The sequence below is a fragment of the Rattus rattus genome, chromosome 2, assembly GCF_011064425.1.
Source record: "Rattus rattus isolate New Zealand chromosome 2, Rrattus_CSIRO_v1, whole genome shotgun sequence".
Lineage (NCBI taxonomy): Eukaryota > Metazoa > Chordata > Mammalia > Rodentia > Muridae > Rattus > Rattus rattus.
Genome location: NC_046155.1, coordinates 164,359 through 185,532, shown reverse-complemented (window position 1 = coordinate 185,532; position 21,174 = coordinate 164,359). Strand labels below are relative to the sequence as shown.

General features: G+C 47.1%; 1 protein-coding gene across 1 annotated transcript; it reads left to right on the top strand.

The window, feature by feature from the left end:
* Nucleotides 1-327: 327 nt before the first annotated feature.
* Nucleotides 328-16,254, top strand: LOC116894789 (phospholipase A and acyltransferase 3). The gene is made up of 3 exons (XM_032896439.1): nucleotides 328-493; nucleotides 9,665-9,933; nucleotides 16,020-16,254. The coding sequence occupies exons 1-3, from the start codon at nucleotides 355-357 to the stop codon at nucleotides 16,119-16,121; spliced, it is 510 nt and encodes a 169-aa protein (XP_032752330.1). The 5' UTR covers nucleotides 328-354; the 3' UTR covers nucleotides 16,122-16,254.
* The last annotated feature ends 4,920 nt before the right edge of the window (nucleotides 16,255-21,174 follow it).

Below are 21,174 nucleotides of genomic sequence, written 5' to 3'. Positions count from 1 at the left end.
CTGGAGTTTCAGATGGTTGTGTGCAACTGTGTGGGCGCTGGGAACCTAACTTGGATCCTCTGCAAGAGCAGTCAGCACTCTTAACTGCTGAGGTGTCTCTTCAGCCCTTGTTTTGCAATTTTTAGTTATAGCACATGCAGGGGTTGGGGTGAAGTTGGGAATGGGGTGGTGGCATGGTCCCTAAAGGCCTGGGTCGTGGCTTTGTGAGGGAAGCCAGCATCACCTGCATCCACATAGATCTGCCTACTGGAGTTGATGGTGTGTGTGTGTGTGTGTGTGTGTGTGTGTGTGTGTGTGTGTGTGTACCTTCTGGCTGCACCTTCTCAACCCAGCCTGCCCTGGTCTCAAAGTTTCATGCCATCACTAATAGTTCTGTTCTTGGTTTTGCAGCCGGAACCCAAGCCTGGAGACCTGATTGAGATTTTCCGCCCTATATACAGTCACTGGGCCATCTATGTTGGTGATGGATATGTGATCCACCTGGCTCCCCCAAGTAAGAACCCCAGTGTCTTCTTTGTGCTGGGCCTAGTGACTTGGAAAGGATGTGGGAGCTGTGGGCAACAGGGTGCCCCTGTGTTCTCCATACTTCTCAAGCGACCATTTGTTTCTGAGTGTATGTGAAGGCGGTCTGATGTGTCATGGTGCTTTCTGCACTTTATTCCTTAGTGCCAGTGTGTGAGCCCCTCAAGGTGAGTGAGCATCCAGACCCTGACCCTAAGTATCTTCAGCTGCCAGGCTCCACCCACAGAATGGTCTAACGCTGATCCAGCGCATCTAGATGCAGATAGCCAAGCTCTGCCCCATAGAGTAAAAAGCCTGAGTCCAGAACTTGAAATCCTACCAATCCCCACCCTGGAAATCTCCACCCTAGAAAGCTACACCCCACAAGAAACCCTGTATAAAGCCTGCCTTCTCCTCCATTCCCTGCTGCTTCCAGCCTGAGTTTCCTGCTCTTGTGTGAGGTTGTTGTGCAGTGTGACTTTGTAGCATTCCTTGGCTCCCGATTGCCAGGATACCTTTCCCAGCAGAGGTGTAACACTTTTGCTGAGGAAACTTTCCCCTACTGGAGCAGAGCTGTTACACTTGCACTGGGTGAAAGACCCCCGAAGTGGGGAGACCCTCACTCAAGTCTCGGGATGATGTGACCCCCCAAGGACTCACAAGAGACTGATCTTGATGCAACCAACAAGAGGTTTATTGATAGGGATGACAGAAACCAGTGCACTGGGGTCGAGACTCATATCCCATGCAGGGGTAGAGGAGTTCGACCTCGAATGACTGGGAGAAGGGGTATTTAAAGGAAAAACCATACCAAATCACAAGGAAGAACCTCCTGTTTCTCATGATTGTTCTTTAAGATTTTAATCTAACTTTATGGTTAACCAGTTCCTGCTACTATGGTCAGCTGCTGTTATGGTTAGCTAGTTCCTGGAACAAAGTGGCTGAACCAGCTGGTGCAATTACTCTTTCTGTGATCAGCTGTTTCTGGAACAGGCAATTCCAGAGCCTGCTTTTGGCTTCAACTTTTGTCTGGGGGCAATTTTAAACTTTTTCCTTTCACTGGGGAAACCTTCCCCCGCTGGAGCAGAGCTGTTACACTTGCACTGGGGAAGCCTCCCTGCCTGAGCAGGGCTGGTAACACTTCCATTACAGAAGCCTTTCCCTCAGAGCCATAACACTTACATTTTGTGCCCTAACTCAGACAGGCTCTCCTGGTGTCTGTGCTCCCCACTGGGGTCTGAGCCGTACTGGGACCCTCTCCCTCATCTCCTTCCAGCTCACAAATCACCCAGCACCCCATCCACCAGGAACAATGAGGTACGTTTCCTCTTTGGTCACTGCAAATGTTTTTCTGAGTCCAAGGAAGCAATTCACACCTCTTTGGTACTTTTGGAGGTGAAGGTACCCCAGACACAGAGGGCTACAGCTGGCCCTCTTCACCTGACCCCATTCCCTCATCCTTGGACATTTTCAGCCACAGTCCTCCCTAATCAAATCTTCCCGGCACTCACTTTCAGCCCATTAGCAGCCCTCAGTCCTCCCAGAACTCATTTCTCCTCCATGACAGAACTCCCTTCTATCTCCCCCTACCTGGCTTAACTCGGCCCCAGTTCTCCCTTTACAGGACGTTGCTAGGGTGTATGGCATAGTATGTTATGTGTCCCTTTCTTACTAAGTGATCTCTTTCAGATAGAAGAGAGGTTGGGGTCTCACATCATGAATTCCTCCACTTTCGGTAAAGAGTTCCAATGTATCACCTTCCATGACATTTACACGATCCTTAACCAGCAACCGCTATGAGGGGTGCAGATGAATCTGAGACCAAGCTAGGGCACATGCAGATGAAATCTACCAAACTAATGCTGCCCATCCAATTGGGGCAGAGGTGGCCCCCGACTGGGATCCTGAACAGAACTACAATACTGGGGGGGGGGTTGTTTCTAACTAGAGACCAACTAATTACTTACCTCCTGGCCAGCCTGGGCAAGGCTGCCCTTAAAGTGATAAACTATTAAAAAAATCCAAGAGGTTATCCAGGACAAACATGAAAACCCATCTCAATCCCTAGACTGCCTTAACAATATACCAATCTGGATTCTAACCCCAAGATGGAAAACAACTCCTTATGACCCACTTCTTTGTCCTTGATATTAGGGCCAGACTTAAATGTCCTAGAGAAAGGATCCCCGACTCCACAGGCAGCAGTCTTAGTGGTGGCCTTTAAGGTCTACAGTGGGAGAGATGAAAAATTCTGTAAACAAAACTACCTGATGCTTGCAAAGGCCTTTTGACTGGCTACACCAGTGGGCTCTCAGGCTCCCTGGTCTCCCAAAGCCTGAGAACCTCTGGGTCCTTGTTTCAAATGTTGTCAGGAGAATCACTGGGCCCTGGGCCTGTCTAAAGCCTTGTAAACTACCCAGAACATGCCCAAGGTGCCATCAAGAAGGGCAGTGTAGTTTTGACTGCACCTATGTCCCTCATAGCATGGGGACATCAAGTCCAAATCATCCTTCAGCAGATTTTCTAGGTATTGCATGGACAACTGAGGGGGTCTTGGGCTGTCTTCTTCTGACCACTGCCATCCCTAACGGAGCCTCAGGTAGACATCACAGTACAAGGGCGATCTATCTCCTTCTTTCTGGACACCAGAACCACCTACTTAGTCCTGAAGGAGTTTTAGGGACCCATATCCTTCTTGTTCCCCTACTGCCAGGGGAGGGGGCAGCCTTACTAGCCTCACCAAACTCCTCATCTTGCTCACTCCTTCCTAGTGGTACCAACCGGTCCCATCCCTTTGCTGGGAAAGGACCTCCTAGTCAAAGTGGGAGCTTCTATTTCTTTTGTACTCCCCTGTAGTGAGACTTGTCAGCAGTATAAATAATGACACAGGCTTTAATATAGTTTAAAGCTTAGACCTTTGCTTAGGCAGTCTCCTGGTTAATTTAAACTTAATCTAACTAGCCTATGACCCACCATGTGGCTAGCTCTACATCTTTCTCTGCTCTGCTGTGGTTCATGTATCTTTCCTCAGTGTGTGCTCTCGAGTCTCCTGCTTCTTCTCTCTTCTCTTGCATCATTCTCTCTCTCTGGAAGTCCCGCCCTCCTCTTCCTGCCCAGTGATTGGCTGTTATAACCAATCAGCAGTGAGATGACCTCTGATACAATTATAGATTGTCTCTAGGTTTAGAGGGCTGCCTGAATCTTCAAGTATTGAGTAGAAGGACAAATATTTACAAATATAAGGCTGGTGATGGGCCATTGCAATGACAATACCAACACCATGCCAGCATTTAGTTCTCTGCTGGTACAGATTAATTATTGAAAATACAGAGGCACACCGTCATACTGTGTAAAAGAGGTCACCCAACACTCCGCATTCCTTGATCCTCGGTTCACTGACCATTCCCCTTTGCCTCCAAATCACACAGTCTGATGTGCTTTTTCCCTCGCTGGCCTCCCAAATGCATCACAGAGTCTAGGCCAAATCTCTCTCCTTGTCATGTGGGCCACCTGACTTTAACAGAGAGAGTAGAGCAAAGCAAAACAAAAGGATTTAAAGGAACTTGCTTTGCAATGACTGCTCCCGGTAACAGCTACTCACATCCTTGGTGAATGGTTGGGTGGAGGATGTGAAAGCTTCAGAGAGTTCTTTTTTTTTTTTTTTTTTTTTTATTAACTTGAATATTTCTTATATACATTTCGAGTGTTATTCCTTTCCGGTTTCCGGGCAAACATCCCTTCCCTCCCCCTTCCTTATGGGTGTTCCCCTCCCACCCTCCCCCCATTGCCGCCCCCCCCCCCGACAATCTAGTTCACTGGGGTTCAGTCTTAGCAGGACCCAGGGCTTCCCTTCCACTAGTGCTCTTACTAGGATATTCATTGCTACCTATGAGGTCAGAGTCCAGGGTCAGTCCATGTATAGTCTTTAGGTAGTGGCTTAGTCCCCTGGAAGCTCTGGTTGCTTGGCATTGTTGTACATATGGGGTCTCGAGCCCCTTCAAGCTCTTCCAGTTCTTTCTCTGATTCCTTCAACGGGGTCCCGCTCTCAGTTCAGTGGTTTGCTGCTGGCATTCGCCTCTGTATTTGCTGGATTCTGGCTGTGTCTCTCAGGAGCGATCTACATCCGGCTCCTGTCGGTCTGCACTTCTTTGCTTCATCCATCTTGTCTAATTGGGTGGCTGTATACATATGGGCCACATGTGGGACAGGCTAGCTTCAGAGAGTTCTAAAGGCAGAGGAAATGGATTTAAGGTGATAAAAATGTTTCCCATTTCTTTCTCAACCCCCTTGATGCTATTGTTAGTTAAGATTTCAAAGGTTGGGTTGGGGATTTAGCTCAGTGGTAGAGCGCTTGCCTAGCAAGAGCAAGGCCCTGCGTTCAGTCCTCAGCTCTGAAAGAAAAAATGTTTACTTAAGATTTCAAAGGTTTAGGAAAACCATACCTACTGCTTAAACCAAACTACTCATGGTGGGACAGCTCACCAGCTGGCTGCAAAAGGAGATGCCTATTCCTGTAACACCTGAGTAGACGTCTAAGACATCTGGCCCCTATTATTGCTTTTCCTATGATCAAACTAGAGAGTGCTGTTGATGTTGGCTGGAACCTAAATGGTGCTGTAGGAGACAGGCTGGGGTATTCAGGAGGGCATTCTACCTTTTATATAGAATGGAGGTCTTTTATCCTAATTAAGGACCCATGGCACCTTAGATGCAAGATGGGGTCACTGATAAACTTTACAATAGTATTTACCACAGCCACCAATCAGGCGTGATCAAAATACAGAGGGCACACATCCCACTTTCTCAACCTCTAGGTATAGACAGAAGTGGTCCTTGCATCTCTAGTATCACCCTCTTAGATGATACTGATCCCGCCTCCCTGCCGTAACATCTTCTGCGTCAGCGGCCTCTGTGGATCAGCTAATTGACTAATGCTCTACCTGACTGCTTTGGAGAGTGTTGGCTGTGTGTGCCTCCTGGGTCAAACTCGACAGCATTTGTGACCTTTCCCATTGTCTTATCAGATCCTCCCACTTCATCACACACTGATCGCTCTAAGCCCTTACCCCCCTCACATCTCTGTCTTCAGTGTCAGAGACTGCTTTAGTTCCTCAGAAACATGTTTTGTGGGTACCCTGGATTCTGCAGCCTGCAACAATACCTTCATCCTTAGTACCACCACCCTCTCCTACACTCAAACATTCACAGTGCCTCCATTTTCTGTAGCACTCAAGCTCACCACTGCCTTCCTATTAGGTGGTCTAAGACTTAGGCCCTGGTACTCCTTTTTCCAAAACTAGGGGTGGTGAAAATTCCTTGCCAACTCCCATCACAGGGTTTATAGTGACAAGACAAACACCCGGTTCAGGTCATACCCTTTCTGCAGTCCTGGGTGTAACTTCTGGTGTTTTGACTGTGGTAGTGGGACTGACTCCTCCCCTAGGTATTTACCTCTGATTTTCCTCTTAGTTCATTCAGGATCTTCAATAGGTGGCTCAGCCCATCCTTACTTTACAGGGCCAAAGGCTACTGCAGTGTTACAAACTCAACAAGGATTGTATTTACTAACAGCAGAGAGAGGGGTAGTTTTTGTCTCTTCCTCAGGAAGGAATGTTGCTTGTGTGTCAATCAATTGGGTAGAGCAAATGCCAAGATCTGACAGCTCCAGACAGATCTCCAAAAATGTAACAGACAGCTCCATGCCTTTGGCCAGTGGCTCATTGACTGTCCAGTATGGAACACGATACTCTCTCGTTTAACCTCTCTTTTCCTCCTTTTACTTAATCCTACTAATTGCACCCTGGCTCATAAATTTCTTGTCTAGATTTCTTCAACAACAGATCCAGATTTCTGATCACTTTTAATCAGTTGTCACTACAGGAGTGCTAGCTAGAGAGCCAGAGGCCTGCAGCACCCAGTCACACCCAGACAGAAAAGATCAAACGTGCTCCAAGGACTCACTGCCTAGTCAGCAGGAAGTAGTCTGATAGTAACACTACCCCCTTTTCTGACCCCTGACTGTTGTTAATAATATAAAAAGGGGAGACATGTAGGGTAAAATGGCCAAGGAAAAACACCCTGACCTTGACTTTTGACCCTGAGGCCAGGGCCAAAGGAAAGAATTGCTCCAAGGCCAAGACCAGGACCAAGAAACAGAATCCTACCAATCCCTGCGTTCACCTTAAGATCAGGCCACAGAATCCCATCAATCCCTCAGAATGAAATCCCACCAACCCCTGAGCTTGCCCCAGAGTCTGACTACACAATTCCACCAATCCCTAAACTTGCCCCAAGATCAGGTCACAAAAATTCCACCAATCCCAGGCTACCCTGGAAAGCTCTGCCCCACCCCCAAGCCCTGTATAATAAAACCTCTTCTCCGTTCCCTGCTGCTTCTAGCTGAACGGAGGCAGCTTCACTTCTGGGCTTTCCCTTCCCAATAAGTCTCTTGTGTGAGGTTTGTTGTGTGGTGTGGCTTTATGGTATTGCTTGGTTCCCGATTGCCAGGAATTGCCAGGGTACCTTTCCCAGTAGAGCTGTAACAGTTGTATAGGGGGAAATCTTCCCCGACTGAGCAGAGTTGTAACACTTTAATTCGGGAAGCTTTCTCCCTCAGAATTGTAACACAATATTTATATTTGTTTCCTTCTCCCTGTTCCCTCTTCCCCTTCCTCTCCCTCTTCCCTCTTCCCCTTCCTCTCCCTCTTCCCTCTCCTTCTCCCCTCTCCCTCTCTCTCCTTTCTTCCTCTCCCTCTCCCCTCTCTCCCTCCCCCTCCCTCTCCCCTTTCCCCTCTCCCTCTCCCTTTTCCCCTCCCTCTCCCCTCCCTCTCCCCTCTCCCCTCTCCCTTTCCTTCTCCTCCTCCCTCTCCCTCTTCTTCTCCCCCTCCCTCTCTCTCCCTCTCCTCCCCTCTTCCCTTTTCCTTCTCCCCTCTCCCCTCTTCCCTTTTCCCTGTCCCTCTCCTCCCCCTCCCTCTCCCTCTCCCTCTCCCTTCCCTTCTCCCTCTCTCCTCTCCCTCTTTCTGACCCATTGAGTTAGCCAAAGTCCTCTGTAACTATCTGATGGACCGATGGGCTCGTCAGTAGGTACACAACAGAAGACAATGACTGTCTTGCCCCTAGAATCCATCAGTAGCCAATAGTTCAGGAGGAAGGGGACGAGACTTGTAAGTCCTTCCCCAATCCATCAGTGACAGTTGCTAGGCCAACTCTTATGTCAGGCCTGTGGTAGATGGCCATACATAGCTGTTTTCATTTTTTTTGTATTTTTAAGACAGGGTCTCATGGCTGGGTGGGTGTGGTGGTACACTCCTCTAATACCAGTACTCAGGAGGGGAGGCAGAGGCAGGCAGATCTCTGTGCTGTAAGTTTAAGGCCTGATCTATGTAGTGTCTCAGAACAGGCAGGGCTGCATGGATCCGGTCTCAAAACCAAACAGAACAAAAGACTGAGTCACTCTATCATTCTAGATGGTCTAGAACTCCTTATGTTAATTCCACTGAGTGAGAGTAAAGACATTACCCACAATTCTTTGGTCAAATAAAGCCAGCCTTATTTTCTGTCAGGTAGGGCTACCTCCATAAAGTGGGGAGAAAATATCAAAATATCATGGAAGACAGGAAAAAGTAGGGTTTATATAGCCACAAAACTGCAGTTCTGGGGGGATTTCAAGGGTTGGGAGATTTTCAGAGGCATTTCGGTTACATAGGAACTTGGTTGAACATTCTAACATTATGTGGCAGAGCATCCTATTGTATCATGGTGGATGTCAGGGTATAGGGTGTGGAACATGTTGAATTCCAGAAAAATGGATCAACACCTGGCCAAATCCATGTTTTGCAGAAAACAGGGATGAACTTAATTTTGACGTTATAACAAGATGGCTTTTAATCTTATAATGGAGTCAGGCTGGTCCATCACTTATGTAAACCAGGGTGGCCTTAAACTCACAAAGATCTGTCTGCCTGTCTCATGAATTCTGGGGTCAAGAGAGCATGCCACTATGCTGGGTTCAAACGTTTTATGTTCTGGAAGAGTTCAGCCTATTCTAGAACCTCACAGAAGGGAAGAGGGGGTCACATGGCCTCTGCTCTTGTCCTTCCGACTATTGCTTGTTGCTGTGCCAATGTTACATTGAAAGATTGACCGTGTCCTGGTTACTGGGGTGCTGTTGCTGCTCCTGGCAGGGAACCAATCCTGTGATGCTCCCTGGGTTCCTGGGTCTACTTCTTGGATTCATAGCTCCTTTCCAGCCTTCATACCCAGTGCATGCTCATTCCCCGTGGTATAGGTTAGGATGCCCTGGCTTTATGCTATGTCAGCTGATGCTCATTGCCCTAGCCTGGATCTACAGAACCCAAGTTCCTCCACTTCTAGTCACCTCATTGTTGACTCTTCTTGCCTGTGGATCTTGCACAGGGCTGGCACTGCATCCCCTGGGTCTCCTTAGCATTATCTCTAGGGGAACAGCTTGAGGATTGGTCTCTTTTTTTCTGGAAGGAAGACCAGCCTCTCTCCTGAGATCATTGGCCTGGTGAGGTCAAGGAATTACCCAGATGGAGTCAGTAGTTAGACACTGTCCCCAGAAAGATGAGAGAGCTCCTTACACATATCTGCAGAGTTAAGAAGCGGTTACAGTACAGAAGACAGCTTCTTCTGGTTAGAGAACACTTCAATAGCCAGGGGTGGGGGTGTCCCCATCACTCAGTAGCCAGGGGTGGGGGTGTGTCCCCATCACCCAGTGGCCAGGGGTGGGGGTGCATGCTTGACATCACAGGTAGTCGGGGTGGTGGTGAGCTCATCATCCCAGTGTATGGACGGCAGAGGCAGGAAGCTGTTGAAAGTTTGGCATCAGGCTGGACTACATAGTAGTTTCCAGATGAGATCATCCTGGATTACAGAGTAAGACCCCATCTCATCCCTCAGCTGATCACCACCCTCGCCACCATGGCTGCCACTAAAGCATCATAGTAAATCATGGTACTTTACTAGTCTCTGTCTTGATAAGGATCAAGGACCACAAGAACCTCACTGTGTGCGTCTTCCCTGTTTCTCTCTTGCTCATCCCTTGTGCACCGTGCTGAGCCTGGATGCCCAGCTGTGGGCTAGCACCAAAGTCCTGTGGCAACTCCCAGGATCAACTCCTCTGTCCTTTGTGGCTCCGTAGGTGAAATCCCAGGAGCTGGGGCAGCCAGCATCATGTCTGCTTTGACGGACAAGGCCATAGTGAAGAAAGAGCTGCTGCGTGATGTGGCTGGGAAGGACAAGTACCAGGTCAACAACAAGCACGACAAGGAGTACACCCCGCTGCCTCTGAACAAGATCATCCAGCGGGCCGAGGAGCTGGTGGGGCAGGAGGTGCTGTACAGGCTGACCAGTGAGAACTGTGAGCACTTCGTGAACGAACTGCGTTATGGAGTCCCTCGGAGTGACCAGGTGTGTCCTCAGTCCCTGCACCTGACCTCAGGTGCCAGGTCATTTCCCCAACTGCCAGTGGCTGGACTTCAGTGTGGCTGGAGACAGAATTACAAACCGGGTGATAATAGTCTAAGCATATGCTTCCTTGGCACGCTCAGAGGTGTGCGGGGATGGGGGAGCCAGGCAGGTGAGACAGCGGGTCAGATTCCCTTCCTTTTCGATGGTAGGGATTGAACCCAGTACAGGTCATGATCATTCCACCCCTGAGATGATGCTCCCCGAGCCTTGGAGGCAAGCTCTGTGAGCCCCACTTTGTAGATGAGGAATCAGGAGCTTCTACAAGCCGTCTGACTATGGCCACTCGTTTCAGCCAACAAATCCTTCTGAGCCTTCAGGCCTGTGCCGGGTTTTTCTGGCAGTCAGTTGTAGCTGTGTGGGTGGGAGGCAGAGAGGAGGTTTGATGTGCAAGTCCATTGAACCACCCTCCCTTAGCAGGCTACAGATGGCAGGGCACTCATGCTGGAGGTGGGCTGGCCCTCTTCCCGCTTTCTTTTCTGAGATGGGTCTCTGGGTAGCTCAGGCTGCTCTGGCCTTGGATCCTTAGTCTTCTTGCTTTAGCTTGCCAAGTGCTGCGATCCCAGTGCTACCACACTCGCTCCGCTTTGCACGGCGAGAGGTTAACATGTGTGGCTATTCACATTCGTGTTTTGAAATCCTTTCTCTTTCTCCCTGCCTAGTGTGGTGATGGACAACAGGGACTCCCTTCTTTTCCAGTGCTAGGGATTCAATCCAGGGTCTTGCCTATCATAGGTAGGTGCTCTGCCACTGAGCTAACCACTCCACTTCCAGCCCTTTGGGCCCTGTTTTGACCAGCTATGCGATCTTCGAGGATGTATTTAGTCAGGCCCCCTGCCACTTGGTATAGTACCTATGAGAACTGATCTTGGAGGATTTCATGTGAATTAGAGAGGAAGATTCCTATTTATTTATTTATTTATTTATTTATTTATTTATTATTTAACTACATTCACTACTCCCCATTTCCCCCTCACAAAGTCCCTCCCTCACACCCCTCCCCTTCCTTCCTGAGAGGGTGGGACACCCTCTCTGGGTATCTCTTCACACTGGTGCATCAAGTCTCTGCAGGGTTAGGTACTTGAGAGGAGTATTCTTGGGATCCTTACAGGGCTGACTCAGAAAATGAAGCTGATAGATTACAGTAGCAGAGACAGTCTTCCAAAGCTTGTTCCTCTTCCTTGGTTCACCCAGGGCTTTGACTGCTGGCCTCTCTGGGCCACCGTGATTTAGATGGGGAGACATGTACTGACAAGAACAGTCTCAAGTTCCTCTTACACTGCCTATGGTGACTGCTGTTTGGTTGTTTGGTCACTGTCTCCTCAGTGAGACATGAGGCGTCTTCCAATGGGCAGCAGCTGGCTTCTTTCCTCCATTAGCTGATCAGTGCTCATCAGCTACGTAATATACCCTTGTCAGGGGCAATGGACATAGAGACTAAGCAGGTGAGGAAGGCAGTATTACTAGTGTTTGCTGAGCTCTCCTGAGGATCTGGGCCACAGTCTGGCTTTAGTGAGTATAGAACAGCTGCTCTCAGGAAGGAAGCAGGCAGAGATATGAGAGAATGTCATTAGCTCCTGGGTGACTGCAGTGACACTGGCAGCATACTTTTAATTCCAGCACTCTGTAGACAGAGGCAGAGTTCAAGCTAGTCTACAGAGTGAGTTCCAGGATAGCCAGGGCTACACGGAGAAACCATGTCTTGAAAAAGCAGACAGACAGACAGACAAACAAACGAAAAACCCAAACAAACAAAGGATAGAAATTGAGTACTCAGAAAGTCTATTTGCACAAGGCTCAAGACCCTGGATTCAGTGACCAGCAACCCTACAATAGTTGTATTAACTGCTTTGCTCATCACTATGTCCAAATACCCAGCAAGCTGCAAGTTAAGGAGGGACGTTTGTTTTGGCTGATGATTGGTGGCTACCATTCCTCACAGTGGGAGAAGGTGTGGCAGTGGGAGGTGCTTGCTGGCACAGTGGCAGGTCAGGAAGTGGAGGAAGGGGAATGCTGGGGTACACTTCTTTTCTCCAGGACTCAGTTAATGCAATGGTGCTGTTCACATTCAGGGTAATCTTCTCATGTTAGTCCTCTCTGGACACGTCCTCACAGCCATACCCAGAGGCGTGCCTCTTGAGTGCCTTAGGCATTTCTTAATCTGAAATCAATCACAATAACAGTTCACTAAGAAATGTTGCCCTTAAAAAGATCGTTTATGTATGAAATGTTATCTGACATAGCATGATGCAGCAATAAACAACATTATAAGTCCTGACTTGTGGCCATCGGTTAGTGGCCCCTGAGCTCTCTAATCACTAAAGGGAATTTAGTTAGGAGTGTTTACAGGGATAGAAATCACAGGAACAAAGAGGTTTTTGGCAAAAATAAGGTTCAAACATTTGGCAGATAACATGTAAATAACAACATGTTATGCATGCCATGTAAATAACAACAACTTTGGTCTGTGAAAATGTTCTTTCAACATACAGAAATAGAACCTGTAGCAGGATCTTGGTCTACTGTGATGCCCTTCCCGTCAGGCAGTGTGAACAAGTGTTAATTTTCCCTGGTAACAGTAGAGACTTCTAACCAGCAGGAAGAATTCGGTCAACCTAAATAAAACCTCAATTTATTTGTATATAACCCGTCACCAAGCTAGCATAACATGTTCTTAAGTACATATAGAAAGTTGTATGTATGTATGTATGTATGTATGTATGTATGTATGTATGTATGTATGTATGTTTGACCTGACTGTACCATTTTCTTAGCACCACCAGGACTATCAGATACTATATTCATATCCTAATCACTCTCTCTGTGCACAAAGTGTGACCACGAACAGTGGAGTCATTGTTGTATGCCTTGACAAAGTCTCTTCTGTCTGAAGCAGCAGTGTTAGCATTTGTTCTCACTTTATGGGTTTCAGAAAAGAATGAGGGTCATGTTGTGCCTCCTCCATTACCCACATTTTACCCCTCCCGATACAGAACTCAGCAAGGAAAACACTGGATAGAAATGGTGTGTGTGTGTGTGTGTGTGTGTGTCTGTGTGTAGTCCTGTGTGTCTGGGTGTATGTAGAGGCAAAAGGTCAACTTCCAGTGTCATTTTGCAGGCACTGTCCCTATTTTTTAAATGAATGAACAATCAAACAAACAAAAACAGTATCTCTCACTGGCTTGGAATTTGTCAACTAGGATAAGCTGATTGACCAGCGGCCCCAGGAAACTTTTTCTCATCTCCTAGCTCTTGGATTACAAATGTATGCACTCATACTTGGCTTTTTCTGGGGATTCTGGGGGGCCTGAACTCAGGTTTGTGTTTACACAAACAGTGAGGCAAGCACTTACTTACTGTTCCACATCCTCAGTTCCAGATGCTTAGCAAGGTGACCCCATAACACCATGGCTTGAGGCCAGCCAGCAGTCAGGCCTCTCTGGGTGATAGCACCATTCAAACTTCCATCCAAACTAGGTTAACAGTGAGGGAAGACAGCGGGTACAGAAGATAGGCACTAGGTAAGGGGCCAGTGGGGTTCATTAATGTTAGTTTCATTGTGAGATGAACCCAGTGGGTTGTTTGAGAGTCTTCAGTACCCATATCTTCTACTTGGCGTGGTCAGATTCTCCAGAAAGAGTGGAGGGTGACATTCTGGGATCAGCAGAGGGATCTTGGAGGCTCACACTGAGCATGCTCATAGTCACTCAGTGCCCTGTTCGTGGTCATGGTACACCCTAAAATACATGTCTAGACTTGTAGACCCAGAGAGTTTCTGTTTTACTCTATCCAGAGAACATTCACGCCTCTGCTGGGCTGAGGGGAAGGTCCAGGGAGCTGGAGGAAGTGCTCTCTTTCCATTCACTCCCAGAGGAACCCGGGTGTGTCTATCTGACCCTTTCAGGAGTTTCCTTCTCTAACTAGAGTTACTTCTCAGCTTCTTTGTCCTCATTGAATTATGTTTAAAACAAATGTTCTGAGGGCTGGAGAGATGGCTCAGCCATAAAAGCTAAGCTCACAACAACAACAACAACAACAAAAAACGTCCCTAATTAGAAAGAAAAATCGCTGTGGTGCTGTGTAGTGAACTCAGGGTACTCCCCACAGTAGGCCATGGCTCAACCACAGCTATCTCCTATCTTGAACAAACAATGTCTTTTATTTCAGTTGGCTTTTAGGAGGGAGTGGAATTTGACATGTTTAGCTTTTCCCTGCACCCCTCTCTTTTGCAATGCTTCCTCCCCCCCACCCCACCCCGAGAGCAGCAGGATTAACTAACCTGGGTCCATAGGGGCTCACAGAGACTGAACTGCAACTAGGGAGACTACCTAGGACTGACCAAGGCCCTTAGTATATATGGTACCATTGAGTAGCTTGGTCTTCACTTGGGACTCCTAACAGTAAGAGCAGGAGCTGTCTAATCTGCCTCAATAGGAGAGGAGTCTTACTGCAACTCGATATGCCAGGGCTGGTTGATATCCATGGGAGGCCTCCTCTTTTCGGAAGAGAAAGGGAAGAGAAGTGTGTCCAGGGGTGGGGTGGGGGACAAGAACTAGGAGGAGATGAGGGAGGGGAAACGATGGCTGAGGGGTTAAATAAATAGATAAATACATACGAATAGAGAGGTCCAGTGGCTCACACCTCTCCTGGAACCCCAGTGCATGGTGGGTGGAGGCAAGAGGACCAGGAGTTTAAGGCCGTCTTTGGGGTGCTGGCATCTTTTGTGAATCAACTTGGCACAAGCTAGAATAATTTTGGAATGAGAGAACCTCAACTGAGAAAAGGTCCCCACCAGATTGGTCTGGGAGCAAGAAGCGTTTTCTTGATTGATAATTGGTATGGAAAGGCCTGTTTCACCCTAGGCATTAACACTCCTGGGCTGGTGGCCCGGGTGTTAAGAAGGCAGGAGAAAGCTATGACAAGCAAGCCCGAAAAGCAATGTTTCTCCATGGCCTCTGCATAGGCTCCTGCCCTGCCTTCCCTCAGTGATGGCGCATTACCTGGAAGTGTAAGATAAGACAAACCCTTTCCTCTATAAGTTGCTTTTGGTCATGGTGTTTTATTACAGCAATAGACACTGTAACTGTAACTATAACTATAACTATAACTATAACTGTAACTATAACTATAACTATAACAACTATAACTATAACTACAGCTATAACTAAGTAACTAAAACTATAACTAAGACACTTGGCTACATAGTGAGCTCAATTTGAGGCCAGCCTGGGCTACATGCAACCTTTTCTGAGAAAATGAAAATAGACCTGTGGAACAGGGGCAACGATACTTTGCCTCTGGTCTCTCAGTGGACACCAGAGTCCATCCAAAGAAAGAGCTGGCTGTGGCGTCAGCCTTTCACCCTGGCACTCAGGAGGTCAAGGCAGGAGGTCTTGAGTTCAAGGCACTAGACAGCAAGATCTTGACTCCAAAAGAGAAAAACAAGCAAACAGCCACCCAGCCCTTTAAAGGGAACACCTCCAAGCCTGGCAGGCCAGACACTGGGAACATGGCGTGAGGTGAGGCCCTTGCTCTCGTGGAGGTCAGATTGTTTTGAGTTCTCAATTGCAGTTCCTTCCTGCACTTGCCCATTGGCTGGCCAGCTTGACCATCCTGCTGTCATCCCTTTCCATGGATACCTTACAAAGATTTACAGGCTTTAAATAGTCCAGGGCCGCATTCAGGTTACCACATTGGGTCCATGTTAGATCCAGGTCAGCTGGTTCTGCCCATTCCTTTCCTCACCCAACCCTCTCCTTCCCACGGCCAGTATTTGTTGACTCTCCAGTTTGGGCTCTGGAAGCGAAGGGGGCATGTGAGGTGCCATGAGCGGAGTGACCCTAGTCAATGAACAGCCTGTCCCCACACTCTTTTCTTATTCTTTTTTCTTTCTTTTTTTTTTTCTCAGAGCTGGGGACCAAACCCAGAGCCTTGTGCTTGCTAGGCAAGCGCTCTACCACTGAGCTAAATCCCCAACCCGTCCCCACACTCTTGACACAGAGCCTGACTCACCCCCTTTTCTGTTGCAGGTCAGAGATGCCGTCAAGGTGGCGACTGTCACTGGAGTGGGCTTGGCGGCCTTGGGCCTCATTGGAGTCATGCTCTCAAGAAACAAGAAACAGAAGCAGTGAGCTGAATGACTATCCAGCTTTAGGGCTCTTCTTTTGCTAGAGGGTTAGAGTTTGATTTATAGATTCTACTGCTTTATAATTAGGTTTATTTTCACAATATGCAATAAACTACAAGAAGGGAATTTTCATGGAGGATGCTGCAGTAACTACCCGGTGTGACGTCTCTGGAGGGAAGCTCTGGGCTCCGTTCTGAGTGACACCCTTTCCTGGTTGGTCTTGGTCTTTGCTGTGGTACCCTTTCTATTGCAGAAAACAGAGTCCAGCACTGTTATCTCAAGTGAAGCACATTGCTGTCAGATACTGTGGAATACCAAAGTACATGAAGTGTGCCTGGGTACACAGAAATGGAAACCTCAGATAGCCAGGGATCTTGGCTTAGAACTTGATCCAACATGGCCCTTTGAGACTCAGGAGTTTATGGATATTCAGTGGAGTGTGAAAGACAAATCCTTTAGGGTTGGGGCTTTAGCCCAGTGATAGAGTGCTTTCCTGGAGTGCATGAAGTTTTAGGTTCAATCCCTAGTATAATCCCTTTCCACAGAGAAACCCAGGATATACTTGGCTGGCCTTCCGGTTTCCTTCTGCATTTCCGGTCTGCTCTAATTAGGTTTCTATTGCTATGATAAAGATCTGAAACAACTTGGGAAAGGAAATGGCGTATTGGCTTACATATCCCTGGTCACAGTCCACTGAGAGAAGCTGAAAGAGGAACTCAAGGCAGGAACCGAAGTAGAAACCATGAAGGGTGCTGCTTATTGACTTGCTCTCCGTGGCATACATCTTGTCCATTGGAGCCCTGGTCAGGATTGACACCTTGCTCTGTGACAGCTTTCTCCTGCCTTATATACATCTTGCATAGCATACACATGTGCTGTCTGAGTTCTAGCATTGAGAGAAGAGTTTTCTTCGGCACAAGCTCCTTAGTGTTTCATGTCAGTGCTCAAGCTTCCCAAACACAAGGGACCCAGACCCAAGTTCAAAGCATCAGTATCTTGATGCTTCCAACCCCCCCCCCCAATGTGGCACAAGGTGAAGGGGATGCACAATACCTATAATATTTAGATAATATTAATTTATTACCCAAACTAATAATGGGTAGGATAAAGAAAAGAAGGGAAGAGAACTAAACAAATACGTCGCTGTCAAATGAGAAAAAGCAATCTGGGGCCATGGAGAGGCTCAGAAAGTAGAGGGGCTTGCGGCCAATTTTGTGGACTTGAGTTTGATCCATGGGATGCACATGGTGGAAGGAACAAGCCAACCCCTAAAAGTTGTCTCCTGACCTCCACTTATGTATGTATTGGTGCACATATGTCTGCATGCAATACATACGTAAACATGATAAAAAGTTAAAGAAAGAAGAAAATACAGACTTTAAGGCAAAAATGACTTACTATACAGAGCTTGTGTGTAGCACATGATTATACAAAATGATTACGACACCGAGAGAATAAAACAGTCTTGATTAACGCTTCAAGTCAGTGAAGTATATACTAATTCTAAGTTAATTTGCGTTTAATAGCCTCAAAGTAGATCATGAATTCTTGGCCAGTAAGTTGACAATTTACCATTGTAGTGGGAGGTCAAAATGTTATGGGGGTCTGCTTAGATCCAACGTGGCTCAAACACCAGGCCAATGCAAATGACAAAAATTTATTGTGATCAAGCTGCTACTGGTTGATCAGGGCTGTGCAGAACAGGTCGGGAGCTGAGCTGCGACCTGGAGCCAGAATGTTACGGACCTTTAAAGCCACAAACCACAAACATCTGTGCCAAGTTACAGTTACATTTCCCCCCCAGTCAGGAATTAGGGACAGGATTTTCTTAGGAACATGTCTTTGTGGTACACTTATCCTGTTCCCGTTGGTTATTCAACTGTGGCAGGGTCCCTTACCTAACATTCATGTCTGAACTTGTCAACCAGATGTCAGTTACCTATTACATCTCTCTGCCAAATTGGATGACAGTTACCCAGGGAGGTCTTGGGAACTTAAACTTTATTTTACCCCTATTTCAAATGAAAGTGTTATTTAAAATGGCTTCATTTTGCTTCCTTCTTACAAATATACATATTTTTGAGGCTGGAAAGATGGCTAAGTGGTTACAAACACTGGCTGCTTTTCCAGGGAACCTGAGTTTTGTTCCCATACACACATGGCTGTTCAAAACCATCTGTAACTTCAGCTCCAGAGGATCCAATATCCTTTTCTATCCTCCATGGGCACCCTACACACAAACATACATGCAGGCAAGACACCCACACACATATAAAAACTAAAAAAAAATTATATCTTCTAGGACCTAGTAAAGCAATATAAAGTTGTAGAAAATTTAAAAAGTTGTCAAGAAGCAGTTTCAATAGACAAGCAGTATAACCATGGGACACAAAGTCTAACTACACATATAGGCACATTTATAAAAAATCGATGATACACTTGGTGTAGTGTTAGAATAAGAATGGCCCCCATAGGTTCAGACAGGGTCTCTCTGTGTAGCCCTGGCTGTCCTGGAGCTTGCTCTGTAGACTAGGCTAGCTTTGAACTCGCAGAGATCTGCCTGCTTCTGCCTTCCGAGTGCTAGGATTAAAGAGATGTGCCACTACCACCTGGCTAGGTTCTTACATTTTAATGCTTGTTTATCAGAGAGTGGCACTACTTGAGAGGGATTGGGAAGTGTGGCCTTGTTGGAGGAAGTGTGTCACTGGGGGTGGGCTTTGAAGGTTCAAAAACTCAACCAAGCCCAGTATTGAAATTTGAAGGTTCAAAAACTCAACTAAGCAAGATATAGAACCCTCAGCTACCTCTCCTGCACCATGTCTGCCTATATGCTGCCATGTTTGGGTGAGGATAACAATGGACTGAACCTTCAAACTGTAAGCCAGCCCCAATTAAATGCTTTCCTTTATAAGAGTTGCCATAGCCATGGTGTCTCTTCACAGAGTGCCTGGTGACTTGGTGTTACCAGTGGCTGGCAGGGGTGAGGTGGGGTGGGGGTGGTTCTTTTCTTCTTTTCTGAAGGCAAGATCTAACTCTTGATGTTGGGGATCCCGAGATTCGGAGGCTCATAGGCTGAGTTTTCAAGCCTAGAGGCAGATAGTTCTAACCTCTGGGAATCAGAAGCTTATGACTGCAAGCTTCCAGAGCCAGAGACTTGCTGTTCTCGGTAGAGGGTCACTGCTGTGCTCAGTGGGCCACGGCCGGCAGCTAGTGTTTCAGCTTCTGAGTGTCAGTACTTGTGGCTCCACTGAACTCTCTAGCAGTTAAGAAAGATCTCGAAGGCGCGGCTTCCACAAATGACTCATCAGAACCACCCATCTTTCCAGTAGCTTCAGCTTCTCTGATGCCTCATGCCCTTTCATCACTTCTAACATCTGTAGCCATATTTTTTTTTTTTTTTTGAGACAGAGTCTCACTATATAGCCCTGGCTGGCTTTGAACTCACAGAGACCTGCCCTCCTCTGTCTCCTGAGTGCTGGGATTAAAGGTGTGCACCACCCTGACCAGCTGTCTCTGGCATTTTGAAGTTTCTGTCTTCACTGGAACTCTTCAAATTCTTCTGCCCACTGGTGTCAGATCTCAGGACTTTGTGTGTCAGGGCCCTAAGGTCAGCCTCCTGGTGTAGAGCTCTGAGCCACAGGTGTAAGAGATCTCTATTCCTCGTGACTCCACAGAGTTCGTCAGTGGCCTCCACACTGTGGTAGCTTTTGGTGTCACTGGAAGCCCCAGTGTTCTGCTTGTTTTTGTAGCCAGCCCAGCTTTCATTCCCTGTATTAAAGACCACAAGTAGACAAAAAGTCTTATCTGGGAGACTTATTATGGAAAGAGGAAAGGCCTCCCAACTATCCTGAAAAGACAGGGAAAAGCTATTTTTGTAGCCAGAAAAGGGGCAAGGCACATTTGTGGATGTTTCAAAATTCCCATCCATTACTGAATGGTACCTAGTCCCAGTCCTGCATAAGGACCAGTCACAAGATTTCTGGAAGATCCCTGGGGCAAGGCCTGCAGTGGCAACTGTACCTCCAGCAGCCAAGGTTGCTGGAGTGTAGTGTAGTCACCATAAGCCTGGGCTGCCATATTGTGGTGGTTAGTCAGTCACCTAGAGAGATGTTGCTCAACATGCCACCCAAAGTAGCTGGTACACGGAAGTATCTGACATTTGCTGATTAAAGGCTAAAATATGACAGACTGCCAACAGTCTAGCTTTCTGAGAGAAAAATAGATGTGAATGGTGCTTATAATAGCAGCTTATAATTAGCAACATTCCTAGCAATATTTGACAGTGTCTTAGCTCATAGCTGAATAACCTTATAAAATGTAAGTTTATCCCGTCTGTCTTGGATTGGTAACATGGTTTAGAAGTTAAAGGCACCTGCTCCCAAGCCTGCTGATTTGAATTCAGTCCCTGGGACTGTTGCATAACAGTCTTCTTTGAAACTGGAACACCCCATCCTGCAGGAAAACTTTTTTTAATATATATATATATTTATTTACTTTATGTATGTGAGTACGCTGCCACTGTCTTCAGACACACCAGAAGAGGGCATTGGATCCCATTATAGATGGTTGTGAGCCACCATGTGGTAGCTGGGAATTGAACTCAGGACCTCTGGAAGAACAGCCAGTGCTCTTAACAAAACTTTTTAAGCAGGGAGGTCAACTATTTAAAATAGCTTCAGGAAGTCCCTGAAACTGATCAGACTCACTAGGCCCCTTCCTCCAAGAGTAAGCAATAAAACTGCTGAGAGTCACTCTCAAACAAGTCAAGGTGCAAAGAGGAGTCTGACAAGCAAAGCTAAAAAGAAGACTCAGATCAGAGCAGCTGCCTGGAAGGAGCAGAAACCAACCGAGCTGCCTGGAAGAGGTTTAGACAAATGGAGTCACTTGGAAAGGACACTTTACAACCTGGTAAGATGATTGCAGGCTGTGGAGTGAGCTCCAGGTTCCCAGCTTTTGTGAGCTATCACCAATGCTGGGATGGGCCTTGGTGATACGGCTGAGTCATTTCTGCTTCTTTAAGTAACCTTTTACTCATATTCCTGTAATCTGTTCACCAA

Coding starts and splice junctions, on each gene's coding strand:
- LOC116894789 (XM_032896439.1), top strand. CDS start 355: ATGCCATCACTAATAGTTCTGTTCTTGGTTTTGCAGCCGGAACCCAAG. Junction 494..9,664: donor GATCCACCTGGCTCCCCCAA/GTAAGAACCCCA, acceptor GTGGCTCCGTAG/GTGAAATCCCAGGAGCTGGG. Junction 9,934..16,019: donor GAGTCCCTCGGAGTGACCAG/GTGTGTCCTCAG, acceptor TTTCTGTTGCAG/GTCAGAGATGCCGTCAAGGT.